The sequence below is a fragment of the Oryzias melastigma genome, linkage group LG6 (genome assembly GCF_002922805.2).
Source record: "Oryzias melastigma strain HK-1 linkage group LG6, ASM292280v2, whole genome shotgun sequence".
Taxonomy (NCBI): Eukaryota; Metazoa; Chordata; class Actinopteri; order Beloniformes; family Adrianichthyidae; genus Oryzias; species Oryzias melastigma.
The window spans coordinates 29956941-29976933 of record NC_050517.1 but is presented as its reverse complement, the minus strand read 5'-3'; the positions used below and the strand labels follow the sequence as shown (position 1 = coordinate 29976933).

The 19993-nt window shown below is 42.8% G+C and overlaps 2 protein-coding genes across 2 annotated transcripts in view; both read right to left on the bottom strand.

Annotated features, from left to right (window-relative positions):
• The window catches only part of sntb2 (syntrophin, beta 2), a 31620-nt gene extending 21053 nt beyond the window's left edge, over positions 1-10567 (bottom strand). The window contains exon 1 of the mRNA XM_036212529.1: positions 9618-10567. Within this exon, the coding sequence (XP_036068422.1) occupies positions 9618-10335 (718 nt within the window). The 5' untranslated portion in view covers positions 10336-10567. The remainder of the gene's footprint in view (positions 1-9617) is intronic.
• Positions 10568-13117: 2550 nt separating this feature from the next.
• Positions 13118-19993, bottom strand: part of spire2 (spire-type actin nucleation factor 2) — a gene marked incomplete in the record, with an annotated part of 45785 nt that continues 38909 nt past the window's right edge. The window contains 2 exon segments of the mRNA XM_024282594.2: positions 13118-13702; positions 19250-19347. Coding sequence (XP_024138362.1) covers positions 13438-13702; positions 19250-19347 — 363 coding nt within the window.

Sequence of the window (19993 nt, the reverse complement as noted above, 5' to 3'; positions counted from 1 at the left end):
ACAGCAGCACAAATGAGAACAACGTGGCAGCACTTTTCTCTGAGTCTCCACCGCGCTCCGTCCTCCAAAACATTCATCCATTTTCTTCTTTTTCATGGATTTTTTCCTCAAATCTGAGTCAATTTAAAGCAAAGAAGTGAAGCAGCTTCAGAGTCCAGATCAGTTCTGACCTGTTCTGGTGGTTCTGACCCGTTTGTCGCAAAGCAAAACCTTCAAAACTTTTATCCTGTGGAAAATGCTTCCATGTATTTTTGTTAATACAGTTCATAAAAACAGGACAACAGAGGATTGAATCCATTCAATTCAGTTTTATTTCTACAGCCCAAAATCACAAAGGAAATTTGAATCTTTGGGATTCCTGCAGGTAATTTTACAGATGCAGAAAGTCGGTCATAAAATATCAACAATAGCTAAAAACTAAACAGAGTAAATTAAACTGGTTATTCCTGCCCTTAGACCCTCCTTAGAAACCTAATATAATGAAATCTAAATCTAATAGAATGTTGTTTTTTTAACAAAGGATCATATGATGTTCATTAAAATACTGACAGAAGAATGTCACTCAAAGGATCTTCTCTCCTCCATTAAACAAAAACCACATTTTCTATCCTCAAACGTGAACCGCGTCACGTCGTACGTCAATAATTCATCAAACTGAAACACTGAAGAATTTATTTATAGAACTGTAAATAAAATCAACATGAGGGGTTTATGATGTTATAATAATAGCATTTAGTATTCAGACCATTAACTCAATAAAAGTCTTTGTCTTCCAACCAGATTTCTATCCTAAAGTCTTCCCAGCGATCTTCTAACTAAGATTATGATGTTTCTGGTGAAGCTTTTATCATCAAACATGTTTTCTGCACAGCAGCAGCTCATTACAAATACTATTCTGGTTTGTGAGCGGGACTGTTGACGCAGAGCAACCCCGCCCCCCTCCCCATCTCTGAGAGCTCTGTCTGCGCACTCACATGCTAATAGCCTCAAGCTAGCATTAGCGACGCAGAAACGACGACGAGCAGCATCGGACCAATCCAGCTTTTAAACCAGAACCTTAACTCTCTACAGCAGGAGCGTGCACGCTCGTCACGTCTTCTGGACCAACATCTGGAATATCCTGCAGAATTCTCCACTAACTGGTACGTCATCCAATCACGCGCCTGTTTTCTGCAGGGTGGGCGTGTTTCTGTGACCCTAAAGTGCCCTTCCAAATGTGTGTCAGTTTGATGTTTTAAACAGGATGAAGCAGATTATGGATAAAAATAATCACAATCCCGGAGTGACTGCAGTTATAGACGACCCATCAGCCTCCTCTGAGCACGGCGGCTGGATGCAGGATCACTGATGGAATGAGAACAGGTTCACTGGGTTCTCAAGGTTGATCCAGATCCAGATGCGCTGAAGCTCTCTCCTGTAAAGTCCAGCCGCTCTGAGAGAACAGATCTGGAGGACCCAGAGGAACGCTGACACAGCAGGAACCAAACCGGGACATGATGCTGTAGATGAGTCAGAAGATTCCAGAGTAAAACTAAAGAATGAATCTGATCCGTCTTCAACCGTTTAGTCCAGAATCTCCTGAGTCCACTTCAGAAGGTGCAGACTGTTCTGATGCAGACGTCGGCTGGGTCCAGTCCTCCAGTCGGTTCCTATGGAGGAGTTCTAGCAGCTCCAGTGAACATCCCAGCTCTGCTCTCCTCTCTGCATGAACGTTCAGGTTCTGGGACTGTGGGAGTATTTATGCAGCTGGTGGGTGGACGGTTTGGGGTTTCATTACTTGAACTTTTTTTACATTTTGCTGCACAAAAGGTGCTCCAAAAGTGAAGTTTTCATAAATCTAGATGGAGGGGGTCACATGCGGCCCTTAAACTATTTAATCTGACCTGTCAAACTGGAATAAACACCACTGATGATCCTTGTTTTGATGTTATTTTCTCTGTAATTCTAGTGTCTCCTCATCAGTGATGCTCTATCAATGAGGAGCTTTTTCCTGAGTGGAAAAGGATTCTGCATTCATGCGATGCTGGAAGATTTCTGGCTTTTCTGACGTTCATGTGTGTTTGGGAAGGACTTTTCCAATCATTCCATGAACGCAGCATTTCTCTAAGTTTATGGTTTTTTAACCCATCAGAGTAATTAGCACTAAAATGAAAAAAGGGTCGTACATATTGAGATAAAACTCCCAAATGTTCTGTTTCAAAAGATCTTTATGATTCCATGTTATTTCTCTGTATGACGTGGATCACCAAAACCTCCATTGGTCTCTTCAGTTTGTCCTCCAGTCATGCAGGACTGTAGAGGATCCTTCAAAATAACAGCACAAATGATCCACTTCTCAGGTGTTTCAGCAGCAAACAGATCATGTGAAACTGGACTAAAAAAACGTTCATGAAAGCGGTCAGAGCCGAGTGGACAGAAAGGAAGTCAGAACTCGAAGGTTCTGTTTCTGTGCAGCAGGAAAACGTTCTGATCCAAAAACTGAAACGGGAGAAAACTGAAACAAAAACCTTCACAGATGAACATTTTCTGGTACCAGAACAACTACACAGCACCACCAGTATTCCTGCTCAACAGTACATCAAATAGTGAGGATTGTTGAGTGGAACACAGTTGTTTCAAAAAGAGAACATTTGTATTTATATTAAACATTTACAGTTTTAAAATTGGCATTCTGTTAGCTTTTTGGACTATTTTGGCAATTACTAAGATTTTTAGGCTATTTTGAAGTCTAGCTAATATTTTAGCTACATGCTAGCTGTTTTGGCTAACTTAGGTTTTTTTCTGTTTTTTAACCTTATTTGGGATTTAGCTAATATTTTAGCTGGCTATCAGCTTCAACGTTTTCAGCTATCAGCTTTTTTAGCTATCAGCTTCAGCGTTTTCAAACATCAGCTTCAGCGGTTTCCGCTATCAGCTTCAGCATTTTCAGCCATCAGCTTCAGCGTTTTCAGCCATTAGCTTCAGCGGTTTCAGCTATCAACTTCAGAGTTTTCATATATCAACTTTAGCATTTTCAGCCATCAGCTTCAGCGTTTTCAGCTATCAACTTCAGAGTTTTCATATATCAACTTTAGCATTTTCAGCCATTAGCTTCAGCGTTTTCAGCTATCAGCTTCAGCGGTTTCAGCTAACAGCTTCAGCGTTTTCAGCTTCAGCGTTTTCAGCTTCAGCGTTTTCAGCTTCAGCATTTCCAGCCATCAGCTTCGGCATTTCCAGCTATTAGCTTAAACGTTTTCAGACATCAGCATCAGCGGTTTCCGCTATCAGCTTCAGCGTTTTCAGCTATCAGCTTCAGCGTTTTCAGCTATCAGCTTCAGCGTTTTTAGCTATCAGCTTCAACGTTTTCAGACATCAGCTTCAGCGGTTTCAGCTATCAACTTCAGAGTTTTCATATATCAACTTTAGCATTTTCAGCTATCAGCTTCAGCATTTTCAGCTATCAGCTTTTTCAGCCATCAGCTTCAGCGTTTTCAGCTATCAGCACTAGCATCTTTAGCAGTCAAATTCAGCTTACAGCATTAGCACAATCAATATCGCAGGTAATGCTATATATGTACTTATTAAAAGCAGAATTATAATGTGACGGAATCTGAAAGTCAACAGTAAATAGGAACATTTTACAGAGTGTTTAGGAGTCCACCGTCATCAAAACTTGGATGATTTGCTAAAATTACATTTGGAATTTTTTTAAATAAAAATAGTTCAAACAGAATGTATTGTGGTCTGTGTCTGCCAATCTAGTGAGCATTGACACACACTGGTTTTCTGCAGAGACTTCTGGGAAATGTCTATGGTATTGGATTTCAGAATTATGGCAAACGCTCTCTATACTGTAGAGCACTATGGAGTGAGTAGTGATGGAATTTTAACACAATCTTAGTCTAAGTCCTTGACTGTATAATCACTGTCCAATGGTGGACCGCCTGGAGGGGAGGGGTCACACAGTCCAGTTCTTCTCTACAGTCAATGACTTAAACCTACAACCTGCTGCTTAACTCTGCAGGGAAACAGCAGCTTGATTTCTAAATCACAGGAGGAGTTCATTGAAGCCAAATGAAAGTCTTAAATTAGTAGCTCTGCTGCTTTTAACCTCCACTATAAACCCACTGAGCTCTTTATGAGGAGCACCTGTTTAATGCAGACTAAAGCCTCTTTCTGCAGCTCAGCACCACGGCCAAAGTCACGGAGGAACGCCATAAAAGACGTTCAGTGCAAACGTGTCAGAAAGTGTTAAAGCTGCTGGTCAGGATACAAAAGCAGAGAACTCAGGAGGATCAGTTTACTGCAGAATCTTCGATCCAAATGTTAGGAAGTGATCTGGATCTTTTCATCTATTTTTTAATCTCCTTAACTACAGAAGTTGGAAGAGGAGCAGCGTGACACAACAACTCATCACTTCAACGCTTTGCATCAGTAATCTGTGAATGTCTCTGAACACAACCTGAAAATGCATGAAAAACCTAAAATATTACATTTAACCTCTCCTTAAAACACCGCATACACCACACGATTACTGAGTATTTCTTCATGAGGAAACGCTGGAGAGCTCCACTGGAGTCACAGCAGCTGATGATGGAGCGCTCCAGAGTCTCTGAGGCGTGACAACAGCCTGGAGGTGTTAGGGCAGATTTTCCTGGAACTGACGAGTCTTAAAGACAGAAGCTTGTGATGCTGCTGCTCAGACCATTCACTGCTTCTGTTCCGCCGTCACAGAACTCACATTTATCCAACACAAGCGACCGCAGACGCTTGGTAGAGTCAGTTTTTTAGCATTTGTTGTGTTTTTCTGTGCTTGTGTTGATGATGGAAGCTGCTGGACGGTGACGGTTCAGTTTTGTGGTGCGTTGGGACGCATCCTGCAGGCCGCCTGTGCACAGCCTCATGAGGCCAGCATGTGAAGCAGACAGAGGAAGGAACTCTGGTTCTATTCGCTCGTTTCTTCAGCATAAGCTCTGAGCCTTTCCTCTAAGACGGCGTGCTGCAGCAAACGGAGGCCTAACAAGCTAACACACGCCGGCCCAATCGCTTCCCATTAGCGGGGGGCGTGTCCTCGGCATGCTAAAGTGCTGACTGATGAAAAGGAGGAGGATCCATCAGAGAGACGCTGCTGTCGGCATCAAGGATGTGATCTTCCAGAAACACTGAGGAGAAATCAATCACTGATGTTCAGGAGCTGATAAATATGAACGGAAGAGTTTGAATACATAAAGAACCAGAAAAGAGCAGCTTTCCTGAACAAAAAGAGGTTATAGGATTAGAGATAAACGCTCCATCTGAGCATGTCTGCATGAGACAGAGGTCACACGGGGGTCTGGGGAGGGGCCTAGAGAGCAGCTGCACCTGAAGGGGAGCACAGGTGTGTCTCAGGACTCACACAGCCACCTTGGGGGGAGTGGAACGTACCATTGTGGTCCCGAGGTAACGTACCGGACCCCCATGGGGAGCAGGAACTGTTCTCTGGCCTCTCTTTTAAGGTGGTCTCGGTGCGTTTCTGATCCGACCCAGTTTCCTCAGAGTTATCTGCTGCAACGTTGGAGGCTGATGACATCAGTAAGCAGGGATTGGTCCAAGTCGGTCTGAGTCCGTTTCTATGGCAACCACTTTGGCCAATCAGAAGTGACCTTGTTGAAAGTCCACACAAACAACCAGAGCTGGGTATCGATTATCGATTATAATTTCCTGAATCGATTCTGATTTTTTTTTGATTCTTTTAATTCTACAATTCAACCTTGAATTTCTACATATTTGGTTAGAAATACATTAATAATCTATAAATGCTTTGAAGATTTTTATATTAATCTGATCCAGTTCACAGACTGTAAATGTATCAGTGAAATAATAATGAGATTGTTAATATCATCCAGAGTTACATGGATTCTCTAACAGAGAAGCTCCAACGATTGTTCTGCTTCTCCTGGAGGACGTTTCAGTTTGGCCACTAGGTGGCGATCGCGCTATAGCATTACACTTTATTCCAGAAGAAGAAGAAAGAATCAGCAAAACACTATGTTTTAAATCAGTGGTCCCCAACCACCGGGCCACGGACCGGTACTGGTCCATGGACCCCTTGCCACCGGGCCGCAGAAGAACTACTAAATTATACCCAATGTTTCTTTTTTTGAGTCAAAAATCTTTTATTTTGAAAATCATTCAGATTCTCTGCTGAGAGCAGTCCAGCGGCGTGAAACACCAGAAGAGTAACATGTGAAACCTTCCTTTGTAAATGGATGGATAAGAGCAAGAAGAACAGGTGATTCTCACAGCGTACCTGTCTGCAGAGACGGGACCTTCCCAAACAAATCAAACCTTCAGAACGGTCCCAGAAATGACCAAACAAGATCATCCAATCAGATGCTCCTTTAGATATGAACAGGATTCATGCAAGTGCTTCCATGAGAAGAAGAGGAGTGGGGCGCGTGCATGTGAGCGCGTGTGTGTGAGCGCGTGCATGTAAGGGCGTGCGTGTGAGCGCGTGTGTGTGAGCGCGTGCATGTAAGGGCGTGCGTGTGAGCGCGTGTGTGTGAGCGCGTGCATGTAAGCATGTAAGGGCGTGCAAGCGCCTGGATTTTAACCACTTCTGACATGACAATAAATTTAGAGGCTTTATTTATTTGATCAATTAACACCACTTGAATCAGTCGCCCCTCAATGCATCACATGGATTTCACTTAAAGAGACTTTTTACATCCATTTAATGATTTATTCATGTCTTCTGGTGTATTTTAAAAACATTATGTTAGCTATACTTTCTGCTGATGATGTAATGACATTACTGCAGCCTCCTCCCAGTCTTTATATGTGCTGAGAGTGTTTAGAGACGTCGTATCTATTCATTCATTTATTTAAAAGATTCAGAAAGCAGCCTGGAGACTCAAGTAACATAATCATCTAGAGGTGATGGTTAGTTATTCACATAATCTGTCAGAAGAAACAGAATAGAAAATTATATTCTAGATGTTTATTTTATTTTTTTAAATATAATTTATCTTATTTGACAAATAAAAGAGACATTTTTCCATCAGAAGTTTGGTATCTTTAAGTCCTAAAACATACAGGATTGTTGTAAACTTGTTGCTTCACTAAACTACAGACGGTGAGTTTCGAGTGCCGAGCTGCATCCAGGTCGCTGACCTCTGGTTTACATAAGCACAGAGGTCAGGAATGTGGCGCTCCAGCAGAACTCGGTGAGCTGGCGGCCTGTCTTTGCGTCTCTGCTTGGTTCTGATGGAACGCCTCTTTTCTCCAAGCAGTGGGAGATCCACGAGGAGGCGGCGGCGGGAAGCCGCCACATTCCAGCGACGGAGCTGCAGAGCGGCTGACGTCAGCCTCAAACTCCTGAACCTGAGGAGCTGATGAGACACGCAGCCGCTGCAGGTTAGCGTGTCTGCAGGGCTTTCAGGTATTCACGTGTGGAGAAACGTCGCCGCCTTCATGGTTTGGTAACCGCTGTTGGAGCTGAATCCAAACACGAGGAAGGAGACGGTTAGGTCCTGACTCACATCACGGTTCCCTCTCTTTTTTAGGAAGTGGAAAGCAGGTCGGGTTTGTTCCGCGCATCGATTGGTTCCTACAGTTCCTGCCGTCGGCTCACACCATTAAACTCAACGTTTAGCTTTCCTGAACTAAAGTTTCCGACGCTCTGAGGCCTCCACGCCGGCGCTTTGATCCGTTTTCATCGCTGCGATCGGCTGAACAGGAACCGTCAGTGCACCCCCCCACCCCCCATTCAGGCTTTTAAAGCAAAGGTTACTGGTAAACTGTGGAGACACTTCTTTTCCTTCAGCAGCTTTAGAGCTCACACTCTCAGATCCACTCAGATCCACTCTGATCTTCTTCTGATCCACTCTCAAAGTCGTCTTTTTAGTTTTAGCCAAAATCAGAAAACGTGTGGTGTTCCAGGACAAAGTTTCTGCAGAGCAGCAGTAGTTCATTAAAAATCACCTTTAAGTTGTGGGCGGGACTGTTGGTGTGGAAGTAAGCCTTCCCTCATTTCCCATCACCCCTGTGTCCCCCTCACACCCCCAATCTAACATTAGCGGTATTAATGGTGATTCCAGCTGAGACGAGGAAAACAAAGACGTTCATGGATCTGTGCATCTCCAAGTGGACTCATCAGAGGTAGAGCTTCAACAAACCATTATTTTAATAGTCGGATCATCAGGTCATGCGTAAACTGGATGTAAACACATCTTAACCATCATCAGCTTTAAACTAACTACAAATGAAAATCTAAATGATAGTTTATTAAACTTTGAATGAATGACAGATTCTGTCCTTCATTAGTTTCTGGCATTAAAACAAGATTAAATCTAATGAGGTCAGAATCTGAAACATGGAACTATTTTTCACTGAAGATAAAGTTTTGGTCTCACTGGTGCTGAACGCTCACAACTTTGTTTAACTTTACTTCACTCTGACTCCAAATAAAGTAACGAGTAAAGACGATTAAATTAGTCGTTGACTATTTAATAGTTGATTAATCGTTGATCAGTCGACTAATTGTGGCAGCCCTGATCAGAGGAGAGCGAAGCAGAAGTTTTCTACATTACAAACAAACTGTTTTTAATAAAGAAATAATCAGAAATGCAAATTTCAGCTCAGTTTTCTTTATGAACGTCCTCTATCATGAGAAAATCCCTCAAGAACACATTAAAAACACCCAAAATCAAGAAAATCAAGATGGAAAATGCTCCAGCCGTCTTCCTTAGCAGGTTGATGAGGAGATGGACGACAGCAATAAGTGCAAAATGAAAGTTGAAATGTGCTTCATCCCAACAGATGTGGGAAGGCTTTTGTTGGATGAAGCGACTGGAAGCGTTCGTAGACGGTCTCTGAGCTCGGAGAGGAAACCAAAACCAGAGATCGCAGCACAGATCCACTTTTACTTTCTGTTTAGCACGTTTGCAGAAACAAGAGCATCAAACCTTTTATCGAATAGAAACAGTCTGTCCCAGGAGGTTGTTAGGAAAATATTTGACCTTTACAACAATGTATCTGCTAAACCTGGAGCAGCGTTTGGTCAACGCTCTACCAGAGTTTTCCATTTTCATACAAACTCTTGGCAAACGCCAGTGAATTTCCCCTAAAAGCGACGGATAAACTTTCTCCCTTTATCCATTTGACTTTTGGCTGCTTAAACCTCAGCTCCCCGTGGGATGAAACCCAGACAGAAATCACGGTTACTGCAGCTCCAGAAAAGCATCCAGACATTCATCAAAAACAGATCTTCTTCCAGCAGAAATCTGAAGGAGATTCTCTGTGAAACTTTCACACACAAACCTCACAGTTTGTCTCTGAAAACATTCAGGCTGTTTGTGTTTAACTTGTGTGGTTGTTGTCTTGTGTAAACTAACCAAAGGTTGGAGGTGCATCTCCAGCTCAGGAATCCTCAGGCTGATTTCTAGGTGAAGAACCCAGAAGTTCTCCAGGATCGTGTCAACATGACGGGACAGTTTACATTATTATTAACTTTTGAGTCATTATTATTTATTGTAATTGTTTACTGTTCGTGTTTTGGGGGCAGAGAAAGAGCCTCAGAAGGTGCAGCTCCACAGGTGAGAGGTCAGGGCTCTGACCTCGGCCCTTCCCAATCCCCGCCCTCGCGTGGGCCAACTTACCCTCCAGCGTGACTTCTTTCCCGGCCTTCTTCAGAGCCTGGACCGCCATGTCGTGCGTCGCCTCCCGGAGGTCGTTCCCGTTCACCGACATGATCGCGTCTCCCACGCGGAGCGCGCGGCTCTGGTCCGCGGCCAGCCCCGGGAAGATCTTGGAGATGAGGATGGGCATCCGGTTCTCGCGCCCGCCCTTGATACTGATCCCCAGCCCGCCGGACTCCTGCTTGACAACCCGGACTTTCCGCACCGCCTCCGACGAGCCGTCCACGCCGGCCGGGAAGTCTCCGTGTCTGGACCCGAAGCTCGACCCGGGACTCCCGTAACTGGAGCCGGGGCTGCCGAAGTCGGAGTTGGTCCCGTTATTCGGGTACTTTCCGGGGCTGTTCACGCCGTAGTTTCCCTCGCTCTGGCCGCGGGCGACGCCCGCCCGAGCCGGGCTGCTGCTGCGCCCTCGAACCCGGTGGTTCTGCACGTGGTCCTGGCCCGCGGAGGAGCCGCGGCCGGGGCTCCCCAGGTTCGAGCCCGGCTCGTTTCCGTTCGACATGCCATTTCGCAGGCCGGCCGGGGGGTAGTCCCAGTGGTTGGCCCCCGGTCCGGCGAACTCCGCCTCGGCTGTTAAAGTCAGCGTTTCCCGGGTGAGCTCGGCGGTCACGCGGATCCAGCGGTCCCGGAGCAGGAGGTCCAGCTGGCCGTTTTTGTCCGCTCTGGTCCACACTGCCATTCCGCGGCGGGCCGCCGTCCGCTCAAGTCCTCATCAACTTTTTCCTCTTTTCCGAGTGCGCAGCAGCAGAAGCGAAGCTAGCGGCCCCACATCGACACACCCACTCCCGCCGAGGGAGGGGGCCGCGCGCGGGCAGAAAAAGAGCAGAACCACGAACGGAGCGGACTTCTGTCGAGTTTAGTGGAAAGCGGATGGAGTGGCAGCCCAGAAAGTAAACACGACCGCCGCGGGGGTTTCCGCTTTGACCTTTCAAAATAAAACACAGCACGTCGTTGACGGAAATGAATCAGAGAAAATAAAACATTCATCTCTGGACCCAAAAATAGACTAAAAAGTCCAAATATGTCTTATTTTAGAACACTGTATTCATGTTCTGGCCGTGTTAAGAAAGTTTGATGTTTCAGAAGCAGAAGTACGGATCAACAAATCACAGAATAATCACAAAAACAAACACAAATCTACATTTTATGTATTATTTACATAAAAAAAACAGTGTTAAAGAAAACTTTAGTGCAAAGCAATTTTTTGTATGAAGAAATAGATTCTTATAATTGTCTGTATCATTTACTTCTTACTTTTCTGATATATTTTTGTTGTTAGATATTCTTTTCAGCATAAACGTTTTACATTATTTTACAAAATTTAGTGTAAAATCTTTATAACAACAAAACTTTTAAGCGATGACAAACGCTACACTAAAGCACACACATGTCCAAAGTGTGGCCCATAAGACAAATCAAATGTGTTCGGGTCCACAGGCTCCTGTCATACAATTACTATGGCCTCTGGACCATTGGTTAACTTATAGTTCTTAGAGAGTTCCAGAGGCTCTGTTTAAACAGATTAAAATACTTGGAAATTGTTTTCAATGGAAAATAACTCAATAGAAAGCAAAGTGATATTTGGATATTGAAAAAAACTATTTGTGTACCTGTTCTTGTTTCAGTTTTTACATCTACCCTATTTTGTCATGTGCACAGATTTTCTGACAGTGTTCAATTTTTGATGAAAATTTGTTTTGCCAATAGTCTTGAACCGTTTTTTTTTATGTATTTTATTTATTTATTTTACAAAATGTCTTGTTTGAAGCACATCTACAGAAACCACAAACTCAGAAATGATCCAAACCCTGAATTCAGATTCTAAACTTGTGCCGTAAAATTAAACTCCTGAGGAAAGTTAGATTCCAGCTCAGAAAATTAAACTTTGTTTCCACTCTTATAGTGAAAGTCTAATCCCCCACTTCCTGTACGGGTCTATACGGTCTGGTTTGAGTGAAGCCGGAGAACATAAGTACACAACCAATCAACGCAGAGCAGCGGCTCATTTATTCATGATTAGGGGCGGAGCTTCAGGCCAGGAATTATCGATCTGAAGACAAAGCCTTCTTAAGTCTGTGACTCTATTAATGGATCCTGCAGGACGGTCAGCTTCCGGTCTGCCGCCTCCCGGAGTGAACGGAGGGTTTTCAAGAATTCTGATTGTTTTTTAAGATACTTATCTAAACATCAAATTTCATGTTGTGCAAACATCCTTTCATAATAATGGAACTCTCGGTCAGTGAATCGAGCATCTTAGTGATGACAGAATCAGCACAAAAAACTTTTCCCACTTTGTAACTTTATAAATGAACAAAAACAGATCTGTGGCGTCCTATCAAAATACTTCATTAAACAAACAATAAAAGTTTAGTATTTTTAGAATCTGCTATCAGAATTATGTCTGAGCAATAACAAAAACACGAGGACACTAACTTGACTTTGAAAACGGGGTCAGAACAGACAGAAGACTGAGTTTCTGTAAATGAGAAGGTCAGCCCCCCCCCCCCATAGAATCAATGCTGCTCTGCTGTCATCACATCTGGAATCGATTCCACCTCCATCGTTCTCCATCAGAGGAGCTGCGTTCTCCAATGAGATCGTTGAAGCTTTTTCCCTCCATGAGTATTTCAGACATGACTTCATCTGTAAATGGAGCTGTTCTATTCCAGAACGGAGAACACATTTGTATTGATGTCTTGCTGGACGATGTTTTGGCATCAGTTGTGGAGGTGAGGGTCTCTCCGCCTCACAGAAGGAGAGGAACGGTGAAGACGCTCTCTGATCTCGAGACTTCCTGTTAAAAGTGAAAGTCAGACATGCGGATGTTTGTCAGGACGTTTATAGCAGCTGAGGTTCTCGACGTCTACAGAAGCCAGAGCAGATGAAGCGTCTTTGGGGAGGGGGTGGGGGTTCATCTCTGACTTCATCATCCTCATCATGCTGCAGCTCCACCTGCTTACATACACAGTGTGGGCTCTTCAGGCCGGCTGAGGACGTGGAGGAGGACGCAGCAGCTGCTCCTCATGATCGATCCACCGATCAATCGATCCACCAATCAATCGATCCAGCAATCCACCGATCAATCGATCCACCGATCAATCGATCCACCAATCAATCGATCCGGCAATCCATCGATCCACCGATCCACGATCAACCGATCCACCGAGCCACCGATCCATTGATCCATCGATCCACCGATCAATCGATCCACCGATCAATTGATCCACCGATCAATCGATCCACCAATCAATCGATCCACCGATCCACCAATCAATCGATCCACCGATCAATCGATCCACCAATCCACCGATCAATCGATCCACCAATCCGCCGATCAATTGATCCACCGATCAATTGATCCACCAATCAATCGATCCACCGATCCACCGATCAATCGATCAACTGATCCACCGATCAACTGATCCACCCATCGATCCCTTTAAAGATAATGTGAAATAAACTGCAGTTTATAAGAAGCCTTTAATGTTACATTTCTGCTAAAGTTACATTCATGCCAGAACAAGGCGGAACAGAGCTGCAGCTCCGTGACCTGTGATGACCCCGCCGTCAGCTGAGCTGTGAGCGTTAGTGTTTGATGCAGTCGTGACTCACGTCTCTACATTCTCACTAAAAAGTCTAAAAGAGTTCTTTAAAAAATGCTATCGTAGCTCAGTCATCAGACCTGAACGCAGCGCTCAGATTCTACATGAACCCGCGTAGGCCGCTCCGCTCTGGGGGCGCCGTGGTCGCAGCAGGAGTCCTCTGGTGGGTGGAGCTGCAGTCATTGGGGTTGTGGGGGGTTTGAAGCCTCGAGGCGTGGCTGACGCTGCAGCTGCGGCCTCACGGTGGCGGCGGCGGCGGCGGCGGCGGCTTTGGTCTCCTTCTTGGGAGTGTTGTAGAGGATGTCCACGCTGCGGCGGCTGGAGGAAATGATGTCAGCCACGAATTTGGTGCATTCTGCGCAGACGTCCCGCAGCGTGCAGCCATGAGCGTACAGGTGAGGGAACTCCGTCTCCACGGAGTGGCGGGACAGAGTCCGCAGAGACCTGCAGGCAGACGGAGCACCGTTAGGAGGAGGGGGCTGCAGACGTGGGGATCAGTCTCAGGAGTCTGCAGCCTGAAGCTCCGGAGCTCCAGAGCTTCACTCGACAGGATGACTCGCTTTAGTTTAAGAAGAAACGGAGAAGCTGAAAGTGAGTAAAGTGACAGAAAAGAAAAAAAGAATTCAACTCATTAAGAAACAGTAAAAAGACAGTGTCTCTCCACAAGACTCCTGACTACAATACCCACAATGCACCAACAATCCATCAAGCCTTTAGTTTAGTGCTGAAGCATTTCAGAGTTTTGAGCCGGTTTACCTCAGAAATCCTTCTAAGGCTCTGAACTCAACCAGAATTGTTCATTTTTGAACAGATTAAAGGATTTGAAGAATCCCTCGATTCAAACAAACACAGTAAGAGTCTTTTATTTAACTCGAATGACATTTTCTCTAGATTTTGGAATTTCTGGCTGAGATTTTCCACAAATTTTTTTCTTTATTTGCTGCATTGAGACGATCATTTGTAGAACATTCAGGGTGTCTTTTATTTTGAAAGGTAGTCATGAGAACTTCTGTTAAAAGTAATAAATGCCATTTTCTTTTTATGTTTGTTTTGTTTATGCCAAAAAACAAACAGTAGTCATTTATATTTATCATAATAGTAACAATAACATTAATACAAATCAATGTCTTATTTTTCTAAACGGTAAAATAAGATTTTGTGTCTCCAACTCCTAATGAATCTGTTTAAATTTATTTTTTAAATATTTTTTATTTATTTATTGATTATATTTCAAATGAAAACTGTGATTTATTGTGAATTTGCCTGTTAGTGAACAGATAACACTAATAAACTACTGGGTTGTATTCTGTGAGAAATTGAGTGAATGTTTCTTCTTCTCTGGTCTCTGCGTTTATGAGGGGCGGAGCCTAAAGACGTTCCAGCCGCTGCAGTCTCAGGGGTTTCATCAGATTCTGTCCTGTTTTGGTGGCAGATGATCAGAACACAGGTGAGTTCTGCAGATGATCAGGTGAACTCCTGCAGATTTCTCCTATAAGCTCATTTAAAGAGCCTGAAATGTAAACAGGAAGCTGCAGTAAAGGGGGCGGGGCCATACCTGTCAGTAATGAGGAGGTTAAGGTCAGCATTTCTGATGAAAATAATAGTAACGTTTGCGTTTGTGTAACAAGTTCTGTTCACCCATGAGAGGGTCACTCCCATCATGCTCTCTGCTGTGGGCGGGGCCGTAATCATGATAGCTGCTCAGAGGTCGTGAAAGAGGCGGAGCTTGGAGTTTAGTGAACTGCTGTCTATAATTTGTCTTGATTTTGACTGTATAATCATGGCTGGAGATTTTAACATCCATTATGGAAATCTTGAGAACAAAGGGACTAAGGACCTGATAAACACTCTGGACAATTTCGGGTTGACTCAACATGTAACAGAGCCCACACACAACAGAGGGAATATTCTTGATTTATTGATTTCCAAAGGTCTGAACATCTCTAAGGTTACTGTACGTGATTTAGGTCTGTCTGATCACTGCTGTGTTTTCTGTGAGAGCACAATTCCAGTACACACAAATGTTTTGAGGGAGGAGATCACAAAACGGTATATAACTGAAAATACTAGTGAGATGTTCAATCAGATTTTCTCTCTGACTCCTCCCCTCTCAGGGGATTCAGTCAATGAACTTGTTAATAACTTTAATTCCAACATGTCAAATATCATGGATAGTATTGCTCCTAGTAAGGTGAAGGTGATCTCTGGTAGGAAAAAATCTCCATGGAGAAATTCCATTCTGGTAAAGAACGGAAAAAGAGAATGTCGGAAATCTGAACGCAGATGGCGAAAATCTAAACTACAGGTAGATTATGACATCTATAAAGAGAAACTTCACTTATATAATTTACAACTGAGCAATGCAAGGAAGTCCTATTTTTCTGACATTATTACCAAAAACTCCCATAATGCTCGGGCCTTATTTAATATAGTCGACAGGTTGACAAAACCCCCTGTGTCAGTGGCACCAGAACTTTACTCCACCAAAGCCTGTAATGACTTTGCCAAATTCTTCAGGGACAAAATCAAAAACATTAGACAAACAATTGTTTCACCAACTACAAGTTCAGGATATGAACCCTATCCACTAGAAACCAGTATAAACCCAATGGCTCAGTTTCAACCCATAAACAGTAAAGAACTGCAGGACATTCTATGTCAACTGAACTCCTCCTCCTGCTGTCTGGATATTCTACCCACAAGCTTTTTCAAAAAAGTTTCAAAGATCCTGGAACCAGCCCTGCTCCAGATTGTCAACTTGTCGTTAACATCTGGTGTTTTCCCAGAACCACTGAAAACAGCTGTAATCAAACCTCTCCTAAAAAAGGACAGTCTAGACAAAACTCAAATGAACAACTACAGACCGATATCAAACCTGACATTTTTAAGTAAGATCATTGAAAAAGCTGTTTTCCATCAGTTAAATGAATTCCTAATAAATAACAACTGCTATGATGTCTTCCAGTCCGGCTTCAGACAGAACCACAGCACTGAAACGGCTCTGACCAAAGTGACTAATGACATACGTTTGAATACAGACAGTGGAAATATGTCAGTGCTAGTTTTACTGGATCTCAGTGCTGCGTTTGATACAGTCGACCACGCAATACTACTCAGACGACTGGAAAACTGGGTGGGTCTCACTGGGCCAGTACTAAACTGGTTCAAAACGTACTTAGAAAACAGGAAATATTTTGTGTCAATTGGTAACTTCACTTCTGAGCCAATAGAAATTACATGTGGAGTGCCCCAAGGCTCCATCCTGGGACCACTTCTATTTAACATCTACATGCTCCCACTGGCCCAGGTTATAAAGAACAACAACATTAGTTACCATAGCTATGCAGATGACACACAGATATATATTAGACTGACACCAGGAGACCGAGGCCCTGTACAGGCTCTTGGTAAATGCATTGAGGACATTAATGACTGGATGTGTCACAACTTACTTCAATTAAACAAAAACAAAACTGAGGTTATTGTCTTTGGGGCTAAAGAAAAAAGGTTAGACGTCACTACAGAGCTTCAATCTATTCAACTAAAAACTACCAACCAGGCCAGAAACTTGGGTGTAGTGATAGACACAGACCTAAATTTTGATAAACACATTAAGGCAGTCACTAAATCAGCCTATTATCATCTCAAAAATATCTCAAGGATTAAAGATCTGATGTCTAAGCAGGACCTGGAGAAACTAGTGCATGCTTTCATCTTTAGTCGACTTGATTACTGTAACAGTGTTTTTACAGGACTACCAAAAAAATCCATCAGGAAACTGCAGCTTATTCAGAACTCTGCTGCTCGGGTTCTCACAAGGACCAAGAAAGTAGACCACATCAGTCCAGTTCTGAGGTCTTTACACTGGTTACCTGTCTGTCAGAGGATAGACTTTAAAGTTCTGTTACTGGTTTATAAAGCTTTGAATGGTTTAGCACCAAAATACATGACTGACCTCCTGACCCAGTATGTACCAGCCAGACCTCTCCGGTCATCAGGATCCGGTCTTTTATCAGTTCCTAGAGTCAGAACTAAACATGGAGAAGCTGCATTCAGCTTCTATGCACCACAGATCTGGAACAGACTTCCAGAAAACCTTAGATCTGCTGAAACACTCAGTGTATTTAAATCCAGGTTAAAGACTCACCTGTTCTCAGTTGCATTTGATTAATATGTATTCAAAAGTTTACGTCCGCACTGTTTATCTATGCTTGTTTTAAATTAAAATCTTTTTACTTTCTTTTAATTTTATTTTAATGATTTGAATGATGATGAATGACATTTTTACTATTTCTTTTGATTGTTTCTTTTAATGGTTTATGTAAAGCACTTTGAATTGTCTCTGTACATGAAATGTGCTACAAATAAACTTGCCTTGCCTACATAACAGAGTTCAGGTGTGGGGGGTGGTTGATCTGAAGATGAAGCCGAACGCTCCTCAGGTGGAGAACCTGACGGTTCAGCTTCAAACTGATCCACACAAAAACCTGTTTGCTGACCAAATGCATTGTGGGAAAACAGTTTCTGCTCAAACACAAATAGAAAAACGCCTCATCAGCAAGTTTCTGTGGCATTTCCTAAAATAAGAATAAAGAGGAAGGCTTCATGGTTCTACTAAAACATGATGAAACTTCGAATGAAAAATGTTTGAATTTATGACAAAAATAGAATTTATTTGATTCAGATTTCCAAAGAAAAGCAGATTAAATAAATGAACATAAAACATCAATGATTTTCAAAGGAACTCCAGCATCTTCTGAACTAAAAATAATGATTATCAAATATTTCTGCAAAAACTTGAAAAAATAGTTCAATAAACTTTGATTATGTAAAATGCTCTAAAATGCAAAGTTTATTTGCATCATTCTGTGGATTTGAAAATGAAATTAAAAAACAAAAAAAGCAAAACATTTATCTTCTATTAATCTCCATGGAAACTATGTTTCAGAGTTTCTCGTACAAAATTAAATTAGAGGATCTACAAACAAATAATCAAGTTGAAAAATATTACAAATGTATAATTTATCATAAAAATGCTTTTTTACAGCAAAGGAATAATTATAATTGAAATTCAATTAAGTTGTTTAAATAAAATAAAGTAAATTATCACAAAAATAGAAAAGAAATAATTAGTATAACTTGTGTTGTATTTTGTTGTTATTCCATATTTGAAGTTCATCAACATTCATTATGGGTGGAATATAACAAATCACAAAGTTTTAAATCCTAAATGAACAAATGAAGGTTATGATCCTGCTCTGGTTTCAGACGCTGTTCGTCTTCAAGCAGCTTCTGTAAACTGTTGACCCGGTTCAGTGGTTCTGCTGAGCAGGAACGGGATGAAGGCAGAGCAGAATCTGAACCAGGAATCCTCTGGACTCTGAACCCTCACAGACTCCACAGCAGCTGAAGGACAGTCTGAGCTGCTGGAAGGTCACGGAGAAGGTCACGGAGAAGGTCACCGTGAAGACCACCATGAAGATCACGGAGAAGGTCACCATGCAGGTCACGGAGAAGGTCACCATGCAGGTCACGGAGAAGGTCACAGCGATTCTCAGACAGGACCATCAGGTCAGAAGTAACCTCTAATCCTCTGTGGGCGTGTCAGGATTGTTGTTTCTAGAGTCTTCTATGAGTTTTATGATCGAGTTCATGAAGTTTAAAAATGTTTTTAATCTCGAGATTTTTGGTTGAGAAACATAAAAGTTATGAGGCATGAATGTGATAAACCTCTGAACACATCTCACACTGTAGTTTAGTGGAGCTTTGTCTGTTTTTTTAGACATTTTTCAAACTGTTTTGAATTTGTCTTTGAGTTGTTAATAAAACAAAAACTGTTGAGTCTCAAATTTTTATTTTTGCAGAAAAATTGACAAAATTCAACAAGTTGTTAAGTTTTTTGGACAGTTTCAGGTTCACTAATCACTAATTCAATAATCACTCTTAAAGATAAAGGATTGGAGTGAACCATAAAGCAGAACAAAGACTCACCTGTAGACCTGGTTCTGCAGTCCGGGTTTCTTCGGAGTGCTGTGGAAGCCCACAGTGTAGACAGGAATATGAGCCATCTTCTTAGAAGGAATCTTCATCTGGAGAAGACGAGGAGACACGAAGGAGAAGAAGAGTCGATCAGTCGGAGGACGAAGGAGAAGAAGAGTCGATCAGTCGGGGGAGAAAGAGAAGAAGAGTCGATCAGTTGGAGGAGAAAGAGAAGAAGAGTCGATCAGTTGGAGGAGAAAGAGAAGAAGAGTCAATCAGTCGGAGGATAAAGGAGAAGAAGAGTCGATCAGTCGGGGGAGAAAGAGAAGAAGAGTCGATCAGCTGGAGGACGAAGGAGAAGAAGAGACGATCAGCTGGAGGACAAAGGAGAAGAAGAGTCGATCAGTCGGAGGACGAAGGAGAAGAAGAGTCGATCAGTCGGGGGAGAAAGAGAAGAAGAGTCGATCAGCTGGAGGACGAAGGAGAAGAAGAGTCGATCAGTCGGAGGACGAAGGAGAAGAAGAGTCGATCAGTTGGAGGACGAAGGAGAAGAAGAGACGATCAGTCGGGGGAGAAAGAGAAGAAGAGACGATCAGTCGGAGGAGAAAGAGAAGAAGAGACGATCAGTCGGAGGAGAAAGAGAAGAAGAGACGATCAGTCGGGGGAGATTGATTGATTTTAAAATGCCCTTTATTGGACCATTCTAATATTTACAAATTAATCCACATGATAAAAAAGAAAAGAAATAATGATGAC